Below are 27,559 nucleotides of genomic sequence, written 5' to 3'. Positions count from 1 at the left end.
TTATTCTTTTGTTTTGTTTTGTTTTGTTTTATTTTATTGTCAGAGAATATATTTATCTCCAGGTATTCATGTATGAGGTGCACAGTGTTGAATACATCTCTGCTACATTGAAAGCACAGAAATTCTGGCTATTCATTTTATATTAACAGAAAATTGTGGTGTACAGTGTGGACTAGTGGCAGAAGCCTAGAAGCAGTGATTGCCTCCTGCCAGCTTGCCTTGTGGCACCTGTGACCAGTCCTTTCACGTCATTATCCTCTGGTTTAACCAAGGGGATACAGTACAAGGAGACACCTAGTATCCATGACATTCAGCATCACAGAATGGCTAACGTATGATAATTCTATACTGTGAGATTAAAAATAAAAAACACACTACAGTATACGGTTCCTGAGAACATACTTGTTTACAAGGCAATATACAGTAATTCTATTATTCTGTACTCGATACCCAAGTCAAAAGATTAAAAAGGCACAGTTCACATGAATGCAACAAAAAAAGTTTAAAAGGAAAAGACTAATAAGAACGGAGAATTGTATTGTTTCGTAATCTTTTGTGTTGTAGGCCCTGAGTCAAAAGCCATGTTGAATAACAGTGGCCCTCGGTACAAGCGTAGCAAGCTGGAGAGGAGAATGAATATTGATGTGTTCTTCTGTGTTGGACTGTTAATCATCATGTGTCTCATTGGAGCATTAGGTAAGAAATACTGAAGCAGCTTCAGAATCCGGGTTAAATCGGGTAAAACCCAAAAATCAGACGCCCTACTTATAATGAATACACCTGTTCTTAAATCCAGACTTTACAAATCTGTTCGGTCCCATTTCATTTGGTATTTTGACATTCTACAGCATCTAAGAAACAAAGCCAACAGGTATATAAGTCTGTTACTAGAATACATAAATACATAAAAAAGTAAATACTGTGAATTGGTTGAAATATGACTATTTAAACACCTTTTGTGGGGATGATAGAGATGCGGTTTTAATCAGGGTTTTGGCTTTTTAGGCCACGTGATTTGGCTTGGGAGCTTTCCAGATTGGCCTCCTTTTGAAGTGCCAGACGAGAACGGGAAATTCACTTCCCCAGCTTTAGCTGGGTTTTACATGTTCTTCACGATGATCATTTTATTACAGGTAAGCATTACAGGGAATATTTTACATGCCTTTGCTTCAAAATATTTAACCTTCTATAACCTTGAACTCCTTCACTGACAACAGTATGACAGATGTTGTGGATAGGAGAGTTAGATTACCCATACAATGCATATAGAAGTAAGATGTTTCAGTCTAGCCTAAAATCAAGAAGTAGTGATATATATAGGATGTATGCTTTTAGTTATTCTTAAGCCCTTTTTTATTCTCAATATGTGTGAAACTGTCAAATACAGATCTTTTTAATGCCTTTCATTATTTATTGTTTGCTCATGTTCCAGGTCTTGATTCCAATCTCTCTCTATGTGTCCATTGAACTTGTGAAAGTGGGTCAGGTATTCTTCCTGAGCAGTGATATTGACTTGTATGATGAAGAAATGGACAAGCTCTTGCAGTGCCGGGCTCTGAACATCACAGAGGACCTGGGGCAGATCCAGTACATCTTCTCAGATAAGACTGGAACCCTTACAGAAAATAAAATGGTCTTTCGACGCTGCACTATCGGAGGCACAGAATTTTCCCACCAGGAAAATGGTAGGGCTCTTTGTTCTACGGTAGCTTTGCTAAAAATGAAGAACAATACAAATCTAAAGAAATAAATTTCCGGTCCCTTTTTTTAATTTTTTTTTAAATGAATTTAAAGAGTAGCTGTAATGTGTTCATTCAGTAGCATATGTCAGCAGATAAGTGATGTCACCACTCATTGATGACTTCAGTCACAAAATCCAGCCAACCCATGTACTGAACTGCACTAATTCAGTCATCAAATGGAGCCTTGTGTGATTTCCATTACTGAAGTTAGCAAATGTTTTGGCCAATGCCTTTTATCAGTGATTTAAGCAAACTTTTTGTAACTGGTTGATTTAGTAGTGAATGTTTACAAAAATAGATTTTAAAATTTAACAAATGACAGTAGGCCAATAACCCCTGTAGTTCCCAACCTTGACCTAGCGCTGGATCAATCAATCAATCAATCAATCAATCAATCAATATTTATTTTGTATAGCACCTTTGATAGTGGACCACCATCACAAAGTGCTTTACAAGATAGTGAGGAACAATGCATAATACATTACATACAGTAAAATAGAGGGCTTAGTACATTAAATACAACATTAAAAAACAGTGCTAACACATTAAATATAGGCATAATACATTAAATAATTGTGGATGTGTGTGTCACGCAGAATCATACAGATAAGATGGAGTAAAAAACCTAAAACAGCAATTTAGACAACAGCTAATAACAAATACCAGGCTTAGAGCATTAAAAGCAAGAGAGAACAAGTGGGACTTGAGAGTTGATTTGAAGCGAGCGATTGTGGGAGCTGCATGCACTAAAGCTGGGAGAGAGTTCCAGAGAGTCAGGGCCAGGACGCTTAAAGAGTGCTCTCCGAGTGTGGCGCGCTTTTGCTTGGGTATAACCAGCAGGCCTGACAATGATATTGTCAAAGATCACAATGGTATTTGACTAATCAGCAAGCAGGGTTTCTGTTATCCATTTTCTAAATGTTTTTTTGAGCACATATAGATTCACATAAGCTGTCTGCGTCATAGAGACAATGTGTGTTTTTTGGATTTGTTTACTAGCACTGCGGTTAGCTGCCCATGGAGATGTGGACTCGGATGAGGAAGAGGCAGTGGGTCCACAAAGAGGACACCGCTCCAGACTTCAATTCAACTCCAAGAACAAAAGTACCAGGGCCTTCAGAAGGTGTCATAGTGCCAAGGCATATTATTATGGCGGCTATGGCAGGAAAAAGTCAGAAGCCCGCAGAGACAGCGAAGTGGCTTTCAGTAGTCCTTTGGTGAGTATTAATAATACAACCTTTTGGATCTTGTAGGCTCAAAAAACACAAAACGCAGCTCACAGTAATAAACTAATGTGCTGTTACATAGATTTCTTTTACACATTTAACCATGTATTAGTTTTCCTGATGTATTCTACTGTATAGGACAAATAAATCTATACAGTACCTGGTAATATATACAGCGAATTAGTGTTGTTGTTGTTTTTTTGTTTTGTTTTTTTGTTTTTGTTTTTTTAAATCCTGTGAGCATTAGTTTTCTTCATGAGTGAATGAACATCAGGTATTGTGCAAAAGGCTATGGTGCAGGTCAAGTTGACTAGGGAAAAGGAAACACTTGCATCAGAACAGTGTGGGTTCTCCTTTGACATAGTGTGTTATGGCTCAGAGGAGCAAAGCATGAATATGGATACGGTGCTGTGCTATGGCAAAAGGGTTGCATGATTGATTGATTGATTGATTGATTGATTGAAAAGTTTGTTTTGAATGATATACGGTTGTTTTAGATTTGATACAACTCAGTTGAGATTTGGATTCCCATAATGGCATTCCAGTCCCTAGTTGTGTAGCTCATTCACAGAGGAGACCTCCTAGCTTTGGTGGGTTCATCCGAGTGAGAAGCAAACTACAAGGTGTGAGAGTGAAACAGCAAGTAGTAGCACAATAAAATCCTTCTGCACCAATTTAATGACCCCGTTTGTAGACTTTAATTGTCTGTATATATCCTGTGTGTCTATAAGATGCACCTACTCTATTGCTGGCTCACATTTTCTTGTTTATTCTTTAAATTATTTTTCAATAACTTTAAACAGACTCCTCTTCAAACCGCTTGTCTAAATGTATTACTAACTTTCTTTTTAGTACTTCTGTAAATTATTTGCATAACAAAGCACAAAGGAAAGGAAAAATAACGAAAAGCTGCTAAAAAGATACATGTGGTATGCTTAAAATTACAGCGGATGCTTTTGGATTTGGACTCCACAGGTTACCTCTCCTGACAGGCTGAACGCAGCTTGGGTCTAAGTCTATAACAAATGCACCGAGGCAGACAGGCCACCACCTGGCCAACCGACACGTATAAAGATCGCTTTAGGAACCTGCAAGAACAGCTTGATGTCATTACTGTCCTACAGGGGAGGGGGGGTTGGTTCTGTCTGACCTATGAGCCCATTAAAACTCAGCATGAAGTGCCGCCCACAACTGGACGCGCCACTGAGACCCTATGCTGCAGCAGCTTGTAGAAATAATCCTTCTACATTGGACAGTCAGTGTGCCGGGTGAGCTTTCACTGCTGTAGAGTTCCGTATATTGATACTTTCAGATTGGCCTCCATATGGCCCATCTGATTTGTAAGAATAATTAAGATGGTCATGCAGTTTTTGATGTGGACAGATGGCTGAATACTTTCACACCGAGGGGAACAAAATGTATAAATCCACAATGTCTCGTCATTCAATTACCACTATATTGGAAGATTTTATATTTAACCATCAGACTCCTAAACTCCTAGGTTTTCATCTTATTTTTACCTGAACATTGATATACAACATTGTATGTGAGGTTCTCAATTTAAATTTTTGTGACTTATGTCACTGTCACTAATTATTATTATTATTATTATTATTATTATTATTATTATTATTATTTATTTCTCAGCAGACACCCTTATGCAGGGCGACTTACAGTCGTAAACAAAAATACATTTCAAGAATCACAGTACAAGTAATAATACAATTAAGAGCAAGATAAATATAATGACTTTGGTTCTAGCAAGAACAAGTATGACAAAATACGATTATTACTATCGTACTATCTGTGTATGATGAGGTTGTGGAAATACTCGCTGTTCGTGTATTTTTCAGTTTCAGTAACTTATTCATTTATCCTGACTGAAGTTCCCATTTGTTCTATCGAGGCATTCAACTTTGATCTATTTCAAAGACCAAGAAGATTTATTTTGCTGTTCATACAAGTTAGATTTACACGTCTCCAATATTGTCACGGTTTTTTCCTCTGTGTGTATTTTTGTTTTCTCCCCAATTTGGAATACCCAATTATATTATTTTTATCCCGGTTCACCACTGCTACCCCCCGGCGACTCGGGTAACGGAGGCTGAAATCGGGGAACACGCGTCCTCCGAAATGTGTTCCTGCCAATCCGTCATTTTTCGCACTGTAGATCTACAGCGAAGCCACCAGACCGATAGTCCTGGAGGGCAACACAGATCTGAATGGCTCTACTGCAGACCCACAGGCGCCCTATCAGCCACAGGGGTCGCTGGTGCACGGTGAACCGTGGATTACCCTGCTGACCTAAGACTTCCCTACCCGGGCGGCGCACAGCCAATTGTGCGCCACCCCCTAGGAACCCCCGGTCACGGTCAGCAATGACATAGCCTGGATTCGAACTTGCGATCTCCAGGCTATAGGGCGCATCCTGCACTCCATGCGGCACGCCACTCAGGAGCCCATTTTAAATATATTTATTAAGATTGATTTATCAAGATGCATATGAACACATCAAAGAAACAAGGCAGAAAATTTTAGCATTGACGTTTTCTTCATCATTTTCTTAGTGATATTAGAAACTAACATATACTGGTTTTCACAGGTCGTGTATTTTAGGCTTGCCCTTTGGGAAATAACCCGACAAGCACTTCTATGCCACCTTTTGACTTTCACTGAATGCACGCGGTCCTAGTTTAGATTGATGGACTCAGACCCAGCAGCAGCTGGGAAGAACATTAATCCACTGGAGTGCAAAGGTCCTTATTACACAGTTTCAAAGTCACCTTATTAGCGCTCCCTCAAGCTCTTTTTAGCTAGCCTGACAGCTAGGGCCCTACCAAATTCACAGTACATTTTCTTCATAACATTTTAAAAATCTTAAATTTCACGGTTTCAGCTGTTTTTAAATCCTTAACGGCAACATATAAACATTTAGCCCTGAAGTTAACAAAAGCATGTGACTAACAAAGTAGAAACACTAAAAGAAAATAAAACTGAAATCCAGAGGATCGCTCTATAATTGTTGTGTTTCTGTTATTATTGTTATTTTAAAAAATGTGCTGGTTTTAAATATCATTGTATGCAACAGTAACTCAAAAACTATTCCGAAATTCTGTTTTTAACCCTGTCTCTGCATCCACAGAGTTTGTTGGAATTGACAGACTGTGTGCCAAGCTAAGGACGAGTCTGTAGCTGTACAAAATAGCTAAAAATAACTAAAAAAATACCTATAAACGTGAAGTCTCTGAAATTACTGACAAATTTATTTAATTTATTTTGTGTCCTGCGGTGCTTTTAATGTATTTTTCTGCTCATACTACTACTTGGTATATATTTGGCTTCCAAATTATTTTACATGATCCAGTGCAGTAATGATTGTAGCACTTTTTTATTTATTTTGGACACTCATTTTAAAATTTTAGGTACTACCAATTGAGATCCGTAGGTCATACTAAACCCGTCCCGGATGCCTGTGTCTACCAATCAGTGAGTAGAGCCCAGTTCTTGGCTGTTGTCAAGTGTCAATCATTAAATCCTGTCCAGTTCATGATGAGCTTTCTTTTTTAAACTGAAACAAGCTAACAATCGCATCAGGAACCTGTAACGGTACATATAACTTCATTGGATTTTATTGCAGGGTAAAAGTACACAAAACAGACTAGATTTCACGGTGCAGAATGAATTTCTTTCATTCATACTTAGAAATTCACCTTGGAGACGTCGGCTCTTTACTGTTCCAGAAAGCCTCCTCGGTTTGCTACAGTAGGTAGATCGGAAGCTGTTATTAATAGGGTAAAGGACCAAGATAATGAATTGTTGCCATTGAGCAAGTCCCTGGACTTGAAACAAGAAATCCTCAGTGCGCACACAGACTTAATGATCCTCTTCTGTCACCAGAGAAATACAACGCATCTCTGTTACCCAAACAAAAGTGCTTGACCTTGTTAACAAATCCTGTAGCTTATTCAAGGTGTGGCATTGATGTTAGAACATGCAAGTTCTCTACTGTGGTTGGCTCATTTTATAAAGCTGTTGACGTGGTATGGAGAGGCACAACAAGGGATAATTAAGATTTATTTTTGTGTTAAATATTAAACCTGTTCCTTTAGATATAGTTAACCCATGTACTAAATCAGTTAATCAAGTAATTATTTACATTGCTTTTGGGGGACGGGCAGAGTTTGACGAGTTTAACAGACTACAACTGAAGCCTAGCAACACCCCTTAATTAACTGTGTTTTCACACACACCCCTCCTTGTGTCTGTTAAAGGTGTTGTTAACTTGGACAGCCTGGACTGTGTTCCACTTTCATCCACCTGCTTTTTTTGTATCCCAAGTGATATCGCTTTGGTACAATTTTTCAAACAGCTGTGACAGCAGGAGGCAACATGAATAAAATAAATTGCCAACATCTGTACTCAACAGATTAATGAAGCAAATAATAAGGAGACCAGGCCCAGTGGAACTGCATCTGTCAGTCCGAGGGCAGTCTAGTTACAGAGACAGGAGAAAACGCAGGCCTCCTGTTAGTTTCCAATCCCTGATAACTATTTATTTCGTTTTAATCCTCTATATACAGATTTGATGATTTTAAGTTATTCCAACAGAAAAAAAAAGCATTACATTATTAGGGGGATTTTTTCGATAAAAAAAATCCTTCTGACCTGACAGCACTGTTTTGTAGGTTTAACATGTTTTTTCAAAGATCTTCATTCTTATGTTTTTTGAAGGCGTGGCTTTGCATAGTAGTAGGTCCCAAAATAATGTACTACAGCGAGTTCTACAGCATATTTTATGAGGTACATTCTGCTTTATAGGAACAATGGATAACAAGCTTAGGCAATTAGTGACGGCTGATAACTTGCATTTCAGGTTTTTCAATTGTGCTTTCTTGTTGTTGAAATATGACGTTGAGAAATATGAACGTCCCAAAACTGTGATAGACACCATTTATAGAAAATGTGTCAATTAAATACTGTTTTTATTTTGCATTAGGAATCTTTCTCAATCAGAAAATCAGACATAAAAACTTGAATAATAAAAACTCTAATTATTCACAGAGTTTTGAGAACATGTTCTTGTCTTCTGGTAGGAAACGGATGTGACTCCTGATAAAAAACTAATGAAGATTGTGAGGGAGGCTGCCAACCAGATGGAGATGTGGTGCGAGGTCAGGTACAGCTCCGACAGTGCCTCCTACTTGGATTTCTTCCTTGCACTGGCCATCTGCAACTCAGTGGTGGTTTCCACAGCAACGGAACCAAGAGTTAGGGTGAGTAAACAGATAACTGGTCAGCGGGAATGTTTATTTTGTGGGTAGAAAGATAGAAACTAAAATTACACAATTTGTATCAAAAGCAGTAAAAGTATAACAAACAAACTAGAAATAAGCTTTGAAGTTTAGTACAGTACTTGTATCAACGGAGAGGAGAATTCAGGTCATGTTTGAAATGGTAATGAAGGAGAAGCAGGGTTGTAGCCGGTACAGAGGAAACGATAACAAGTTTGTTTTTTATTTATTTCCCCCCTTCCATCCCCCCCCCCCCCCCCCCCATTTCGGCTCAGTTAAATGCAATGTAATTCATATTTGTTGATTTGTTTCATGTTATTTAACAGCTCTCTTTTACAGTACCGTACAGAATTTAATAGTTCCTTCTAGTAGTTAAAATTGTTATCGATTCGTGTTAGCTTGTGTTGCCTTTTTTCATTGATTTCAAGTTTTAGTGTGGCTCTATCTCTATTGCCAATTGTGCAAAATGTGGTGACATGCTATAGTATACAGTGTGTTCTATAGTACTTTATACATAAGTGCAGTTTAAATTAAACCCTTGTCATAGAAAGCTATTTCAACAATTGATATTTATAGATCATGTTTAATCTTCATGACTAGGCATTAATCAGAGGCCTGTGAAGAGGAAACCAATTACATTAGACCAATATTTCCAAGATGTAAGATTTCTCAATTTGATGAAAACTCACTATATCAGTGATGGTGTGTGTATTTTCATTAGGGTTCCATGGGGATAATCATCTAGGTACTGTTAAAAAAAAATAAATAAATAAATAAATAAATAAAAGTGTGGCTCCTAGTGTAAGATTGACATCATAATCATGAGATAGTCCTTATGAGACCATTACTTTCAATACTGCCTGCCTGTGTTTGTATTTTTAATACTGTCACTTTTACAGTTCTCCTGGATTTCACTTTACATTTTTGCCACCTTGACTTCTTTTCAAAAAATCTGTAGGTAACTGGCCCTTCCCTATTGAAGCCATCAATTAAGTCTCTTGAGAAACTGCATTCATTTCTTCAGAAGTTGAAACCGGGTAGAATCAGTCAAGTCTTGTCATCCATTCAGTCCAACTCGGACCAGACTGGCGGAACAAACCAAATCAGTCCATCACCTTCGGGCACTTCTGTAGGTGAGATGAACGTGGCTGGAGAGTGCAGCTCCAGTGTGTCAGGTGGCTTTAAAGACAGTGGTGTGAGCAGCAAAGCAAGCACGGACAGTGGAGATTACGCAGAGGGGGTGAAAGTGGGAGATGAGATATGCTATGAAGCAGAGAGCCCAGATGAGGCCGCGTTGGTCCATGCAGCCAAGGCCTATAACTTCACCCTGATGTCCAGAACCCCAGACCATGTGACCGTACGGCTTCCTCAAGGTGTATTGTTGACTTTTGAGGTCCTGCACACGTTGTCTTTTGACTCAACCAGAAAGAGAATGTCAGTGCTGGTCAGACACCCTATCACAAGGGAGATCATTGTGTACACGAAAGGAGCTGACTCGGCAATAATGGATTTACTGGAAAACCCATCACAAGGTAAATATGTTCATGTATTAATATATTGGGATCGTCCTTGATAACTTTCAAGTGTTCAGCTTTCATTATCAGGAGAGATTAAATGCCACCAGTGTGGCCTGACCAGTTCAAATCCGTGCATTAAATCAATCACTGCTTTTTTGGGGGGTGTTCAATAACGGAGCATGCGTTGACATAGGAAAATCAATATCTAGTTGACAGCCTCTTCATTGTATGTAGCACGTCTAGAAGTCGATCAAATGCTGGACCCTGACCTGTGCGACAGATTCCCATTTAGGGGTTTGAGTGTTTTCAGGACCATATTAGTTCTGCAGTAAGCTGAAAGACATTGTCTTTCACAACTTGTATTGTTTTTGCCAGACTTCAATGTCTTCATTTTTACTTTAGTGTCCCATTGCATTTAACCTGAAAGAGTAAGAAAAGACGCAGTGATGTTATCTTCTTTGCATCTTGAATATCGGTACCTGTGATCAGATTATCCATTGAAACGAATTTTACTTTGCTGGTCACATGTTGGCGAGGTGATTGTCACATGTGCGCTAAATATAAACGCGCTCCACAACGCCCACACTCAAAGGATAAGTTAATATATCCAATTACAATATTATAATGGTCTGTGGTGTTTTATTTTTTGGTTGTGTTTTTTTTTTTTTAAAAAAGAAGTTACCATGGATACCAGAGAGAGAGAATTAGTTCCTGAGGGATGTTGTTTATATAAAAGGTACACCTGGTTGACAAACCTGCAGTGCAATTTTTCTATCAGGGTGTTTCACCTGGCACTAAGCCCCCCTTTTTGATTGGCTCATTATTAAGCACACAAAAATTCTAAATACTTGAAATATCTCCTGTTATCTTTCTGATGTCCTTGCTTTCAATTGAGAGATATACAGAATAATCAATTTGTTTGACAGCCTAGAGCTATCAGTAACACTCAGGTTCCCATACCAGTATCAAACCTTACTTGGAAACACAGAGTACACCTTAACAGTGCCGGAATCAACACAGTGGTTTTTTCAGATTGGTTACAATCAAATTTTTACATTTCATCTGAAGAGCAGGTTGTGGGTTACTGAAGAAAAGGGCTGCTTGTATAGTATCTGTAAATATACTGGTTATTTGGCATGCTTAATGAAACATAAACACCATAAGTGAGTAACAACAACATTAAATACTTTTTTTTCTTTTTAGAAAACAGGAAAGAGAACAAAATAACTAAAAATGCTTCAAAGACACTAAAGCACCTGAACTGGTATGCCAAAGATGGATTAAGAACTCTGTGTATTGCTAAAAAGGTACGTGTTTTATCTGAACAAGAGCTTTTTTTACACATACATTGAGATTCTTTGTTTTTGTTTGTTGACTGTACAGTAAGTCAGTGGGGTTGCTGTGCCCAATTCTTTTCAATTCGTTTTTCCTTTCTCAGGTTTTGAGTGAGAAGTCATATGAACAATGGTCCAACATAAGACTTGAAGCTGAAGCAGCAATTGAGAACAGAGATGAATTGCTAATGGAGACCGCTTTGAACTTAGAAACCAACCTTACACTTCTTGGTATGGAAAACTGTGTACACAAAACATATAGGATAGGATTGAAACTCGTTTTAGATAAGTACTTTCCATTACATGTACAGTTACTGTATGCGCAGGTTATCCAAAACACTAAACAACTCATTTAAAGTACTGAGTACTGCCCATAGAATTATATAATTAAGGTGAAAACATTGTACAACCCTTAAACTGTGTCAGCTGGGGCCTCAGCCACTGGGCTGTAAGAGGGCAGCAGCCAACTGTGGCTTTAAGTTAGTTTACCCCTAATTGAGACTAAACGATTCTTCAATACCCTGTTTGGTGTTTCAGGTGCTACTGGTATTGAAGATCGTCTGCAAGAAGGAGTGCCAGATACCATTGAAGCTCTCCGTGAAGCTGGCATTCAGATCTGGGTGTTGACTGGTGATAAACAGGAGACTGCGGTTAACATTGCATATTCCTGTAAACTGCTGGACCAGAGGGATACTGTCTTTACTATCAATACTGACAGCAAGGTGCGTGTCTAAAAACAGCTCTCTCTTTAACATTATTGAGATCATCCTGAAATAAATACATATATAAATACATATGGAGACCATTTGCATTTTTTCTTAAGTGATTCCTTTTGCACTCCTGGTACTGAAAATGTAAATATAAAAAAACACAGAACATGCTGAACTAGTTTGCTCGGTTTTTCAAAGAAGGAGGAAATAAAAAAAATAGTAGCATTAAAATTTAAATCAGTTCATTAAATACAAATGATTAAATATTAATACTTTCTCAATTGAACACAGGCTTTAGGCAAGCCATAGCAAGCCCTCAGACATCCAACTTCACACTCCAGATAATATATTGTCAGTTTGTTAAAAGAGATTGACAAATGAAGTGACTGAGTCTGGAATTCCAAGACTGCAGTTATCAGCATTACAACAGTGCAAGCCTTTCAGAGACTTGGAAACATCATTCCATCTGCAATGCGGGAAGATGGAACAAACAGACACATACTCCCAGTTTTCTGTGAAATGGATTGCCAAAAAGATGATATCAAAAGAGTATAAAATAGACACCTGCACCTTAGCTATCCTTTTAGGCACAATGGCACACAAGTGAGCAATTTTATTCAAGACTAGAGACGATATGGAACTTTCTGAAAAAGAGCAACCGCTAGAGGATTTTTCTAGGTCATGTATTCAGAAAGCACTGCTAGTCAGTGTGTAGGGTGCCAATACTTTTACTGGCATTATTAAGTTTAAAAATACAAAATCATTGGTGTAATCCAATAACTTTACACATGATTAAACGTAGGCACCTGGCTCACAATGATTCCCTTCAATCTGCAGTGCCATTAGTGTCATCAAGTTATTGAATAAGATGCTACATAACACATGGCTTCTCCGCCTCCAGATTCCACGCAGGCAAGACATTAGCCAGCCATATGCAGTTTTGTTTCTTCTAAACACCCACTCTTTGATGGCTGCAGCCTTCTTTCTAATAGCTTGAGCGCGGCCCCTATGATGGGAGGAATGCTTTTTGTGAAACTGTGCTATAGAACAGCTCTCTCACACAGTTTTTTTTTTTTTCTCACTGTGATGGTGAAAGGTGTCACATTGTCATCTCCTGTGACTGAAGACCTCTATCTGTGCAGGTTCAGCACCCAGTGCTCTGCCATGGTGCTTTACTACACCCTGCACATTTTCCTGATTTTTATTTTATTGCCTGTTTGATGTCATGTGTTCTCTATCATAATCTGGTTGTTCCAGTATTGCTGTTCAGATCAGATTAAAACCGAATCTGTTTCTGAAATTACTACTAAAAGGGGTTTAATAATTGATCACTATGCATGTACATCTGTAATTTCTGTCACCTCTTTAACTCTGTGTGTGTGTGTGTGTGTGTGTGTGTGTGTGTGTGTGTGTGTGTGTGTGTGTATTACAAACTTTTAAGAGTCTTTTCAGAAGCAGACATTAGTTGTTGAATAAGTAACAATGATCGTAGCAGAAAAAGCAATTGTGAAGTGCATAAAATACTCATGCTAGGAAATTAAACAGGTATGATACTGATTGGGCCCTACAGATAGCAGGTTCTTCTATATCAGGTACACGTAGGAACACCAATGGTGTACAGAAGTGGCTCCTTGAGCTTTTTTTTAGACTTAGTTATTTGTATAATAGAAGTTGTTGAACTGTTCACGGTTGAGGCTTACCCACGGTTTACTCATTAAGTTTTTTCTTCACGTTTAGGGTAACCTTCACATTCTGTTGCCAGAAAAGTCACACTTTCTAATTGCTGTGTTTCCTTGTTGGCCTGTTCTGTTTAAGGTATTCTTGGTAGAAGGCCATTGATTCGTCACGTTATTGACTGATAGTTTGTCCGTGTTTGCCTGAGACCTGTCTCTAACCTTATGAATACAAAACACATGTACTAATCCACTGAATGCCTAAAGGCAGTTTTGTTCAAATTTGACAAGTGGCCAAAAGCTTGGTCATTAAGAAAAATCAGCATATTGGTAAAGGTTATGCCACCTACCTTTATGTTTATGGGATCTCTGAGGCAAAACACCTGTCTATGCCTCAGCACAGCGCCACAATGTTAATATTCATTCTCTGTGTCTACTGTACATATGTGGTTGCTGAAGTGAGCTTTTGCAAGAAAAATATAAAACTTCACGTGCTATGCTACTCAATTAGAATGACCTTCAGCTACGCAGCCTCCTTGTGGCTCTGCTGCTGAAGGATGGAACCCTTTTCAGATTTCTTCAAGCGGCAAAAGACAAATTAAAAAATCCAACCCTGCATCATAAAGAACAGTCATTAAAGGTGCTGGCCGTGCAGAAGATTCCTGGTGCGCCAGCCCTTGATAAAGAGTGTGCTTTCCGCTGTTTAAGAACGATTCGAGGATCATGTTAATTCATAGGCTAGTCCAAGCATTGATCTGGATCTTTTAATGCCATATTGTTCCTCCATGGTGCAGTAAATTGAAACCGAGGAGGGGAAAGCCATCTATATTTTCAAAGCCTATATAAAGCCTTCTATTTCTGGAGTTCTGATTGATAGAAAGATGGCTTGTGAATGTATAAATTGATGTGTCATATAGAACCAAGTAACCTGTAATAACATGTTTGTAGGACACTTTGACTGTTGGAACCCAGGTATTATAAAATAGCTTGGACTTGTACCGAAAGCTTATTGGCTTTTTGTTGTTTTAAAACCCACACCTTAAAAGCAAAAACAGGTAATATGCAATCGACATCGTAGTGTTTTATAAAAAAAAAAAAAAAAAAAAAAGCCCATCAGTGCAATTTGATTGCAGGAAAGGCCAGTTATGTTTCACCATAAAAAAAATGTATAAAACCAGTAGGAAACAACTTAAGGGCTTAAGAGTAAGTAGCGGGGTTCTGAAAAATATAGCGTTACACGTCCCCACGTGTTGCTACAACGTACTTGTAATGTTTCTTTTCATTGTTAACATCCTGGCGACTTTTTATACATATAACTTTAAAGTCTGTTTCAAAGCTCTTTTCAAAATGTCTGCTCTGGTGCACTGATAGTGTAAGGGTTATTCCCCTCATTGTCAAACAGGAAACACAGCAATAATGATCCATGATGTGGTATGGAACAGAGCACTTGTTATGTGGTTGTGTGTGTTTTTTTTTATTATTATTATTTTCTTCCTAAAGTGATTTAGAGGACAGATCTCAACCCCAGTGTAATAGAGCAGACATTTTGAAAAGAGCTTTGAAACCAGACTTTAAAGTGAGGAAGTGTGAAAAGTTGTCAGGGTGTTAAAAATGAAAAGAAAAATGGCAGGTACGTTATTTAAACAGTTGTAGCAACACGTGGGGATGTATAACACTATATTTTTTTGGAACCCCGCTACTTACTCTTTAAGATGCAGTTAAATTAGCATTCTCAGTAGTTACTGTGATGTTGTTTTTCTACTGTTGCCACAAAAGCTGGGTCTATTTTGTGGTATTGTTATATAATGTAAGTTAAAAAGTTATTTCTGGGCCCAGTAAGAACCCAGTTGAGTTAATAAACACTGCAAGGAGAGCCTCCATGAAGGTTTTAGTGACAGTCAGAAGATACAAGAATTTTGTATACAAGGTATACCCATTGTTTTGCTGTGACAAGAATTATTCTGACAATACAATGTATTGTGTTGGCTGTTGTCATGGGTATACAGTACAAGCCCTGAGGAACAAATTAAGCATTGTGATCCATGCTGAAGGAGTAAATCCCTCCTTCCAACATCCTAATTTAGTCCTTAAAGGACCTTTGAAGCATATGGGATTTGTAAAAAGGTTTCCATCATTATCAAAAACGCATGGTCTTTCTGCTTATATGTGTATGCATTTTAATGGGGTATTAAATGTCTGTGTTTTCTTTTATTTTATTTTGCCTCAAGGAAACCTGTGAATCTATCCTTGACTACACTATAGAGGAAGTGAAAAGGTATGCTGCCGTCAAAAACACTCGCACCAAGTTATTTAAAGTACCGGTAGACGATGGCACTGTCTATCCCTTAGAGGGAGCTGGTCCCACATTCGGCCTGGTGATTGACGGGAATACTCTCAGCCTTGTCTTTGAGGGGAACCTGAAGATGAAGTTTCTGGAATTGGCGAAGCACTGTCGATCCGTGCTCTGCTGTCGTTCCACGCCACTGCAGAAAAGCACAGTGGTAAAATTAGTGCGGGACAAGCTGAAAGTTATGACCCTCTCAATAGGTATGAAAATCTGATGACATTATTATTGTTGTTGTTGTTGTTGTTGTTGTATATGCATATGGAATATTCTCTGTTAACATGATACATATTATTTGTTTCATTTTCTTCAGGTGATGGTGCTAATGATGTCAACATGATTCAAGCAGCTGATGTTGGAATTGGGATCTCTGGTCAGGAGGGAATGCAGGTATTTTGTACTACGTTGTTATTCCATACATTAAAATATTTTCGCATTTGTCAAACCTTTTCTTTGGATGGTAAGCTATTATAATGCAATATTTAATAACCAAATGCCACTATGTGCTTTATATAAAATAATATATATTACAATGAAAGATAAATGTAATACCTTAAGAGTTATTGGCCACAATTCATATGTATTTCCACATTCTTAGTAAACATGATTTTACTGGCTTACAAGTTACACAATTAGGTTGATTTTAATGGGTTTGGTTAAATTGTAAAACAGAACAATGGCAAAATTTAAGTTTAGATTAAGTCCTTTTTAATAAAAGTGTGGTTCTCTTAAGATAATAACGAAAGGTATTATTTTGATTCTTAATTTTTTCATTCTTAAATCTGTATTTATGAATCCATACAGTTTAATGGTTCTACAGTATATGTGTGTTTCATGCACATTTAATTTCTGAATCGATTGATAGGTAGAATGATAGATCGATAGAACGATGTTGTAGTCCATCACCATTCTTATTCTCTTCAATGTTAGTAGGAACATCAATCTTGGTGCTTTTCCATTAGCCCAAACCCTCAAAGTCTGGCTAGCCCTAGAAAGGTCATACCCCATTATTTCACATGGCAGTCTTGCTATGGTAAATATAATGTATCACTTACAGGGTCAGTCTACTGTGAAATTTGGATCTTCTGCTTAATGCAAAGTGTCATCTGGACTTAATTTTGGGGTTTTATTCCCATACAAGTAAAGAAGCCGTACTCATGACTGGAAACACCTTTAGGAGATGAGATTGTGGTCTGTTCGGATTATCTAAAAAGTATAAACAACATTCAAATCATTGAAATAAGCCTCTTCCATTTTATATTCTCATAAAGATAAAAATACACTGGCATATAGAATGGCGTTCATTTTGAAACCCTTATTCTTAGCCATTAGTAGTATTCACTGTCTATAACAAAGTTGCTTCTCGTGTTGAAACTCTACTCTTTTTTTTTTTTTTCCAGGCAGTAATGGCCAGTGATTTTGCAATCTCTCATTTCAAACACCTGAAGAAGCTGTTGCTAGTTCATGGTCATTGGTGCTACACTAGGCTGTCCAATATGATCATCTACTTCTTCTATAAGAATGTGGTAAGTATTTTACAACCTTTTTTGGTTTTTTAATATTGTGACTAACAAAACCCTTTGGGTACACGAAGGTTAAACCATTCTTCATTCTTTCTTTCTCAGGCGTATGTGAATCTTCTATTCTGGTATCAATTCTTCTGTGGATTCTCGGGAGCATCCATGATTGACTACTGGCTAATGATATTCTTCAACCTTTTTTTCACATCGCTGCCCCCTATCATTTTTGGCATCATGGATAAAGACATTTCTGCTGAAACGCTACTGGGCTTACCAGAACTCTATAAAAGTGGCCAAAACTCAGAAGTAAGTAAATAATGGTATCTGACCTTCTTGAACCATCTTCATTTTTTGTAGTGTTCCATGCTGTGCAGTATAACAAAGCACCAGCACAGTGCTGATTCCTGCTGGCTGGCATGTGTTATAAAAGAAAAGGCAACACAATAACTCACAATGACAAATGTCCCTGTGCAAGTGCAATAGAAAAAGCAAATGTAATATACTTTCAATTGTGAAAACGTTCTGCTAATTCAGAAATGACGCACAGAGAAATGAGTTGGAAAGATTGTGTGCTTTATTACCGATTTTGTATGTAGGTTGAGTTAACAACAATCATTATACAGAATAAGCTAGTAGAGTGCTGTCTAAGACTGTCCTGGAGGTCTACAATGTATAGTTTGAATGGTAGAATTAAGTTAAAAAAAAAAATCGGTGTGTATTTTGTTTGACTTTTAGGGGTACAAATGGTCTACATTTTGGATAGCCATGCTGGATGCCTTTTATCAAAGTCTTATTTGTTTCTTTGTTCCATACCTTGTAAGTATACTCTTTTTTATTTGTTGGATTTAAAAAGTACACCATGCAGAAAAATGCTGATTTTTATATATATAATATATATATATATATAATATATAATATATATATATATATATATATATATATATATATATATATATATATATATATATAATATAAATATATATATATATATATATATATATATATATATATATATATATATATATATATATATATATATATATATATATATATAGTGCTACCCCATTATAATGTGGTTGTCAGGTGCATAATTAGGAGACTTCATTATTTGTGTTTCGCCTTATAACGAAATGATTTACAATGTCCACAAGCCAAATTAATCTTGTAGCGTACAGTGAAAAATGAAGGAAGGAGATGCACACAATTTGCAGGTACACGAATCCACGGTTTATTGGACTTATTCCCGGCCCCTGTTCAGAAACAACAAACAGTCTTGCACTCTAACACAGCCGCTTTTCTCTCTCGGCTATGCCCATGCTGATGTGTGCACCGCTCCCACCCCCCCAACCCCCAACCCCCAACCCCCACCCCCAAATATGCTTTCATGTCCCCGCCCCCCTACTGAAACCAAGCGAATAAAAAGAGTCTAATTCATTGTCCTTTAACGCAGCGCATTTCTTTTGGAAGCTCTCTTTGGTGTCAATCTTACCACAAAACCTCTTAGTTTGTCGTCTTTAAACCATCCACACAATGTAGATTCTGCAGCATTTATGTCTTTTGAAAGTGCTGCTTGAGTTTCACCTTTTCTTACTCTGTCCAACCCATCGAGTTTCATTTTAACAGAGAAAGATTTTCATGTTTTGCTGTCTGCCATGCTTCGTACTGTATATCTGGAACATTCACCCAACGTTTGCGAGTCAAATTGCATTATGGGGGAAATGAGAGCCACGCCCTTACCGTGTTATAAACAATTCCGCACTATAATAGGCCGCGTTATAACGGGGTAGCACTGTGTGTGTGTGTGTGTCTATATATAGACACACACTCATATATATATATATATATATATATATATATATATATATATATTTATATATACTGTTAACTTGCTGTTTGTTTTTATTTTGATAGACATACCAAGGTTCTGATATTGACATATTTTCCTTTGGGACTCCCATTAACACTCTGGCCTTGTTTACTATCCTTCTACACCTGGCCATTGAAATCAAAACCTGGGTAAGTAAATATGGGAACTGATATACTTCTATTAAACCTTTTCTCAGTTTGCTGAGAATGCAGTGGTTTGAAAGTGAGAGAGCAGTATTATGCACTTGAAGCAATCTGCCTATAGATCAAACAGCACACATTAAAACAGAGTTGGGGTTGCATGTTTCGTTTCAACCCTGGCCTTGCCTGGACCCCCTTGCATGTCTGATCTGTGTCTCGCTTCACTTCAAGACCAAGATCTGGAGGTGCAGTTCAGTCTTGATAATCCTGGGCTGGCAGACCTGTCTTTATACTAGTAAAGTAGAGGGGGCTAGTATATCGTTGATCAACGTAAAATAAACGCTGTCTTGGTTATCGGCTGTGACAAGCAGGCTGTAGTGGTGACGTCAGACCTGAAAGAAACAGTACTGCAAGGTGAAATGGTGAAGGCGCTTGCTTGCATCAGTTTATTCTAAATAAAATAAAAAGGTTTGACACAAAACAATGCTCACAGAGCAAAATAAAAGGTTTAACACAAAACTGACACCAGCTAGACAAACCGGGATGAACACTAAACAAGAGTAGCATCTGTTTTTTTTTTTTATTATTCTTTTTTTCCTTCTCGCTCCTGTTCTTTCTCCGTGAACACACAACCCCTGAGTGAGTGAAGTGTGTCTCTCTTATGCAGCTGTACCGAGACTCGATTGCTAATCAGTCATTCAATTGGAATCTCGGTACATCTGCATATTAACTAAGGAGCCTAAATACAATTCTACATTTTAAAACACTTGTGCTACACAGACCCATTTATATCCTGTGCACCTATTATTATTATTATTATTATTATTATTATTATTATTATTATTATTATTATTTATTATTATTATTATTATCTATACACCAACATTAACACACCACATGCAACATATAACACAAAATACACACAGTGGCGGGGCAAACTGCCACATCGTCATACATAACTTTTAAAACTGTTATAACGAATGTCTTTCTATTGATATCATGCACTAATATGTACTGAAAACATGAGTTTGAACATTTGTTCTGTCTTTATCTTCTTTCAGACCGTAGTTCACTGGGTTACAATGATTGGAAGTGTCATATTCTACTTCATAGTGGCTATTGTTTTTAGTGCCACCTGCATTTCTTGTAACCATCCTTCTAACCCTTATTGGATTATGGAACGAGAAATGGCTGATCCTGTCTTCTACTTAGTTTGCATCATAACCCCAGTGCTTGCACTGTTACCAAGGTAACCTAGTTTGTAGCGGATCATCAAATTAGTTCTTTTTGTAATGAAAAACTGTGCATTTGCATTTCCAAACATAACCCTAACACTGTATTTGAATCATTTCAGATATTTAATTCGCGTCATACAAGGAACCTTTGTCCTGTGTCCTCTCCTGAAAGCTCGGCAGCTCGATAAACTAGACAAAGAACAAAGAGATGAGGAGATCAGTGAATGGAGGGAGAGAACACGATCGAGAGAAGCTACTGTGCCACTTTCAAATTTGTCACCACCAACATCACCAACATCACCAGGCAACTCTGGACATCCTTTAGGAAGGACATTGACCTTCGAGGCACCTTTAAATGTAGACCTAGGCAATGATGGAACAACACCTCCTGGGAGGTCTATGCTGAATGGAACTGTAACTGAAAACATATATACCTCTATACCAGTCTCATCTGCTGACAGGACTGGAGACGGTGGTAAGAAAGCAGAGGATGACAGTGATGCTTTTTGTGCAGGCCATCAGCGATCCTTTAGCATAATGACCATTTGAAAACCAAGCGTCCTGAGGATCTGATTTGAAAATGACATATATATTTGCCAATAGGCAAAACAATATCAATAATCTTGTTCATTGGTTCTATATTAATCCCATATTGGGAAATAGAATTTGTTTGTTTTCCCCCCAAAGGTTTACTGAAGAAGTATCTTCATGTTTACATTTTTTTTATTTAAAAGAAGTGGTAAAGTATCTTTTTTTTTACATTTGCTTTTATAAGTAAACATCTCAAAATGCCTGCTTGTGTAATATTATGGTGATACAATAATGTACTGTTCAGATTATGGCAAAGGAATTTATAAACTGAAGCGGTACATACCTCAACATTGGCAGAATGTTAAAAAGACCATTTAAATTCAGTATACTGTACTCTCTTTGACTGTTTAATTGCTTTCCATTGCCTTCACATGAGCCAACTAATCCAGAACTTGGAGTGCAGGAAGAAAAAAAAAAACTACTGTATTCGTGCATTGAATTACATTTGATCTGAGTGCACATAAACCAAGCATGGCCTGGGTGTTTTATATAGAGAGTAAAGAATAAGCATGTGCATTGCTGATATTGGATTGTAGTACTTTTTAATTGTGCTCTGCTTACCGTAACACACGTGTGAAGGATTTTTTAAAAATAATTTGGTATCAAAACTACCTCTGTGGATAGGATCGCATAATTCAGGAGTCAGGTGATTTCTGATCCCTGATTCACCTCTTGTGTGGAGGGCGAGCACTAGAGAGTCTGTCTTGAGTACGCTCTCACTACTGTATTGAAGCCCTGTGTGAAAGCAATATAACTCTACTGTGATAACTACATGGGTCATTCAGAGAAGAGATTGCACCAAGATGCATTTCTTTAGTGCAGAATTGATCCCGATTTCAGTGAAAACTAATGTGAATTTTACATGTGTGTATTGTGACCAATTCATACCTGAAATATTTGTATTGGATCAACCTCTTTCATAACATGTATTTTCCTTTTGCTGTATACAAATGAGAGATAGACAAATGGGCAAGGGCTACAAAACTGGATTACCAGAGGTTACTGTAAAAACCAGTTACAAAATATGTAGATATCCAGTTTGGCACAGGTCCACATCACAGCCTTATTGATATAGAACATGTAAGGACATTGCAAAGAGTGAAGAAGATACAAAGCACATATTTTCCTGGAAGGATCTCAGTTTTGTGAGTTTATTAACAGTTTTTATGATGTAATAAAACAGTCACAGATAAGTATTGGCACCCTAGTCTTATTCTATCATAAGTCAAGGTAACAGATTAAGAACAAGCATTAAACTATCAACTTTAAAACCAAAATTCACAATTTCTAGTAATGCAACAACAAATCTTATCAAAAAACAAACATATTTCATTTAAATATTCGTTCATGACAGTTGGCCCCCCAGCTTTAGTATTTTGTGTGTTCTCATTTTGCTTTTATTACGGTTTGCTGATATTTATGATCATTCTTAACGAGTATCTCACATCTTGTTGGTGAAATCTGGGTCCAGTCTGTTTTGCATGTTTAAACAGATTGGATACACAATGTTTGGCTGCAGCTTTTTTCAGATCAGTCCAAAGCATTTCTATTGGATGGAGATCTGGTGATTGCAAAGGACATTCCAGAACTTTTATCTTCATTTTTTTCAAGAATTCCAGAATTGCTTTGGGTTGCTATCGTGTTGGAAGATAAACTGTCAGCCAATCAGCCTACAAGCAGATGGTATCATTGTACTTTGTAGAATGTTTTGATACATGGCTGCATTCAATCAATCTTCAATCACATGAATGTTTCCAGTCCCTGAACTGTTGAAACACCCTCGTGTCATGATTGAGTTATTATCATTCTATTACATTTTTACATACTTTTAATGTAAAGGTGCCAATACTTTTATCATGAACAAATATTTGAAATTGTTTAAGCTTTATTTTATAAATATTGGTTGTTAAACTACCAGAATTTGTGTAATTTGGTCTTGGTCACATTAATTAGTGGCTAATGTTCACTAAATGCTTGTATTTAATTATCTTATATTAAGTGTAGGGTGCCAGTACGTTTGTCTGCGACTGTATATAAGCGTCTTGAATTGTTTGAAATTCTATTGACACTAAGGTCAGTTTGTAATGGAGTATTTTGAATGAGTAGATTTAAAGTCTGTGGTAGATGTAGCAATTTGAATATGTCTGGGAAGAATGGCATATTTTGGCAATATATTTACATTGCAAGGTTTCACCATTCTGTGGCCCCAGCAGATTGCAAAACCTTTTAAATGATAAGAATTTCAAAATTATTTGCTCAGGAACTTAATGCTGGTGACATTCTGTACAGAACACTTCATAATATAGTTCTAAGAATGAAGTGCAAAACTTGAAATCTGTTCTCTGAAGAAAATGTATCAGGTGACGTCTTCCGTCTGCTCATTTCACAGATATCTAATGATCGTGGGAGCACAGTTCTTGCAATTTTTACAGTATTGTATCTGTTTTGTACTGTAAAGATTTATGAAGTTACTGCTGTATACCCTAATAAGAAGACTACCTAAGGCAGTTTTTTGTGATTGCTCATTGCTTTGTAGTTTTTACAAATAACAGCATGAACAAAGAAAAATATATTCTGCTTGGGTCTATCCCAGAACAAAAAAGGAGAGAATGAGATTTTCTTTATTGCCAAGTTGAAAATATATGAGAAATCTGAGTGTGTTTGCTTGTCAAATGGAGGTGTACAACTAATACCATATTTAAGAACAATTTGTTTGTTTAAGTTACTGCTTAACCATTGCAGAACATTACAAATGCAACTTTACAGTATAATGGACCCTCTCTTGCAGTTTATCCAATACTGGGTACTTCTGAGCACTGTTTTGATAAACTTAGAAGTAATTCCACATTGACTAAATGTATATAGCACACACACATGTCCCTTACATTTGTAAAAGAGTGTGTGGTCTTATCATGTAGAACATTCTTCCAGCTCAGAAAAAAATAAGATGTTCCCAATAGCATCCAACAAGCCATTCAAGTTGGCAGTGCTTTTGGGTTGATTTCTAATATTTTCAATTTGTCAATGGTCATTGCTATCTGATGGCGTGAATAATCATTGATGAAAATTGCATATTGGATGATACTAGATGCTATGGATGAGATTGGACTTTTTTTGGAGATTAGCAGTGATGCCAACCTGAATTATACACGCGGTTAATTCGTTTCATACAGATCGATAGCAGTCAGCTTTCCAAGATTCAACCCTGCCTTCTTACATTGCAAATGCTCTGTTCAATCAACGCTGTCTGATAAAAATCGGTCTCCATGTATTGCTTTGTAACCAGAATAGACAGTCTTTCCTTAATCTCTCCATTAAGACAGCCAAATCAATACATCATCCCACACTTGTGTATTGTAGAGTAATGTTAAAACAAAGCGAAATCATTACCTGGCCTGAAATAAGTTAAGTTATAAACTGAAGACTCTAGTTCTGTAACGTCAGTATTCAAAAATGTCCCTTACGTAACTTTAATTGTTTTATTTCAATAGAGAGTAAATAGCCCACCAGATAATATAACTTACTTTCTCAGTGACCGGATTTCAGGTAATGCATAATGCAAAATGTGCCTAGATTGTTTTTAATGAAAATGAAGAAAAGCAGTGACCCTTTGTATTCAAACTATGTACTCCTGTGAAGGTGATCCACTCAATTTACAGAGCATCTCCATTTAGGACCTGCTACCAAGCAGGTGGTTTTGATCCTTGAGGCTCCTTACCTCCATACAAAGCTGTTCAAGTTCCAAAAATCCAGATGGAGAAACTACTGAAAAAACTGGCTATAGCATAACTGAGCTGAAAGTCCTGGAACTGGTATCTTAATCAGGATTCGGAGTTGTCAATAATGTTTTATTTGATCTCTGATGACTAGACAAGGCAATCTCAGGACAGGATTATGTTTTTGGATTGCTGCTTGTAGGTCAGTGGTAGATGGAGTCAAGGGATGGATTATACTTGTTTCAGTGGTATCTGTGCAATTAAAAAGTGTAAACAAATAGATACTTTTTTATTGATTCACTCTCCATTATAAAATAGTAGTACCTGTACCCAGAAAAATGTGTTTATTTAACATGATACTAAAGTCTTGCCTGGTTTCCTTCTCAATATAAATAATTAGGACACCAAAGTGAGTAATTAAAGAGCAAGCCAACATATTGTGGCCGTTCTTTTACTTCAGGGACGTCCTTTATTCAGCTCCCCATAGTACACCAATTATAAAGTGACCTACAGTATATGCCTAAAGCTGTTATTTAGCCTAGTTTGCGAGTGATAAATAATGCTTCATGTGTCGGTCATTAGACCAGACCTAAGGTGGCATAAAAGTGCCAGCCCATTAACTGGCCTCGTGGGGAAGCTGTAAATCGTAGTGGCATCTCTGGGATTTTTTTGATGGATACAGTGGTGGTCAGTTTTGTTTAATCCAAAATAATATTCTTTCTGTTCAGTGCATGATAGGCCTAAAAAAAAAAAAACATTTGAAACTCATCTGATCTGCAATGTATGCAAATGTACACGGTCAGCAATAGTGATGTCACTTCACAAGGGGCATGACAGTGGCTGCCAGTGCAACCTCTATGCAGTGGTTGCATTGACCAACACTGTGACCTGAAAAAGACGTGTTACAGTGGTCCAAATCATGGAAACCTCCAACACGGGGCAAGACGCACCTGTCTGCACTCAGTGGGTCAGGAGCTACACGTTGTGGTCTTTTAATTTACATTCCTTCGATGTTTGTTGACATATCTGCAGACTGAAACATTGTGTTGCTTGTACCGCACATGCGCTGTCAATGATGCTTTGTCTGTGCAACCTCAAGAACTCAACAGAACATAGTCGGCATCACACTGTAGACTATAAAGATGATTTTTCCAGTTCATGCTAATTCCCTGGGTGAACAAGGACATCAATACAGGACTTTCTCTGCTTTCCCCCCTCCAGCTGAGCACTCGTTAAATCCAATGGGACAGTGCCAGGCAACCTGGACTCCACCTGTTCAAGAGTAGCCAGCCCCTTGTTGCAGCTGACTGCAGCATATTAGGCCGCCTTACAGCAGTGATGGATGGCGCTGAAATTTCAAACACTGGCTTCCCCAACACTCCCCCCCCCCCCCCAACGGTCATCAATTGTGAAGTGGAGCAGTGGAGTATGTATTTATCATAACTCACGTCCAGTGCATCAGGCGATTGGATCACAGATGTTCAGCATGATTAATTATTTCAGAAGAATATCCCTTTCACGTGAGGGAACTTCAAAACACAGAGCATCCTGTACATGGGGGGGGGGGGGGGGGGGATTCTTGTTCTGTAAACAAAACAGAGATTATGTTTAGGTTAAGCTAAGATATGTTGAAGTAAATGCCAACTTTATTAACATTTATGCCAGTAAGTGTGCATTAATTTACTTTGCCCATGTACATGCTTTCCATTATTTGATTATCTTTGGAATGTTGAACAGTAATTTTGCATATTATATGCGTTTTTTTATCTTTAACTAAATTATGCATCTACAATCTACAAGCCTTCATTTCCTGTAGGTTTTGATGATTAAGGCAGTAGCAAACTGTCTCTTAAATCCACACCATATGCTTACCAATGGACAAAGGGAAAGGACAGGTGTATGACAGCAGTGGAGTAGTGGTTAGGGCTCTGGACTCTTGACTGGAGGGTTGTTGGTTCAATCCCAGGTGGGGGACACTGCTGCTCTACCCTTGAGCAAGGTACTTTACCTAGATTGCTCCAGTAAAAACCTAACTGTATATATGGGTAATTGTATGTAAAAATAATGTGACATCTTGTAACAATTGCAAGTCACCCTGGATAAGGGCGTCTGCTAAGAAATAAATAATAATAATAATGACTGGTTTATTAACTAAAGTACCTCAGAGCTGCTTACTTCCAGTTAGAGCGCTGCCCCTTATAAAAGTTTACTACTGTATTTTGCATGGTATTTTTTGACTTTTCCCATATTTATACTATGTATTTATCATAGTTTGCCATGTTTTTAAATCTGTGCTTTACAATGCTTACCTATGCTTTACCATGCTTTCACTGTGCTTTACTACACTTTGCTATGGTTTTAATATGGGACACTTAAGTGTTAAACCCTAAATCAACATATTTCTTGGTGTTTTCTTACTAACAAAAGTAACAATGATAGAATGGTTGCAATTGAATTATTTGAATTGGGTTTTATAGTCATATTTATTGTTTATGACTGTTACGCATACTTAGTTCTTAGGAATAGGATTTTAATAACACAGCAGTTGGTAAGCAATTAAGTGCCAGACTTGGCATTGACTTTATATTTAAGAGATACACAGACAACATGAATTTAAATCTTTACGTCTCTCAAGCTGAAGACTAGGAAAGCA

General features: G+C 37.5%; 1 protein-coding gene across 6 annotated transcripts in view; it reads left to right on the top strand.

Annotated features, from left to right (window-relative positions):
* Positions 1-27,042, top strand: part of LOC117431120 (phospholipid-transporting ATPase VB-like) — an 82,998-nt gene extending 55,956 nt beyond the window's left edge. For all 6 annotated transcript variants that reach the window (XM_058996268.1, XM_058996269.1, XM_058996270.1 and 3 more), the window contains 17 exons: positions 565-696; positions 1,006-1,133; positions 1,433-1,685; positions 2,742-2,959; positions 8,062-8,241; positions 9,218-9,791; positions 10,980-11,083; positions 11,215-11,341; positions 11,648-11,832; positions 15,722-16,040; positions 16,151-16,227; positions 17,238-17,363; positions 17,463-17,663; positions 18,093-18,173; positions 19,269-19,373; positions 20,426-20,613; positions 20,719-27,042. In XM_058996268.1, the coding sequence (XP_058852251.1) occupies positions 565-696; positions 1,006-1,133; positions 1,433-1,685; positions 2,742-2,959; positions 8,062-8,241; positions 9,218-9,791; positions 10,980-11,083; positions 11,215-11,341; positions 11,648-11,832; positions 15,722-16,040; positions 16,151-16,227; positions 17,238-17,363; positions 17,463-17,663; positions 18,093-18,173; positions 19,269-19,373; positions 20,426-20,613; positions 20,719-21,148 (3,428 nt within the window). In that variant the 3' untranslated portion in view covers positions 21,149-27,042. The remainder of the gene's footprint in view (positions 1-564; positions 697-1,005; positions 1,134-1,432; positions 1,686-2,741; positions 2,960-8,061; positions 8,242-9,217; positions 9,792-10,979; positions 11,084-11,214; positions 11,342-11,647; positions 11,833-15,721; positions 16,041-16,150; positions 16,228-17,237; positions 17,364-17,462; positions 17,664-18,092; positions 18,174-19,268; positions 19,374-20,425; positions 20,614-20,718) is intronic.
* The last annotated feature ends 517 nt before the right edge of the window (positions 27,043-27,559 follow it).

The sequence above is a fragment of the Acipenser ruthenus genome, chromosome 22 (assembly GCF_902713425.1).
Source record: "Acipenser ruthenus chromosome 22, fAciRut3.2 maternal haplotype, whole genome shotgun sequence".
Taxonomy (NCBI): Eukaryota; Metazoa; Chordata; class Actinopteri; order Acipenseriformes; family Acipenseridae; genus Acipenser; species Acipenser ruthenus.
This window is presented reverse-complemented; position numbering and strand designations above follow the sequence as displayed.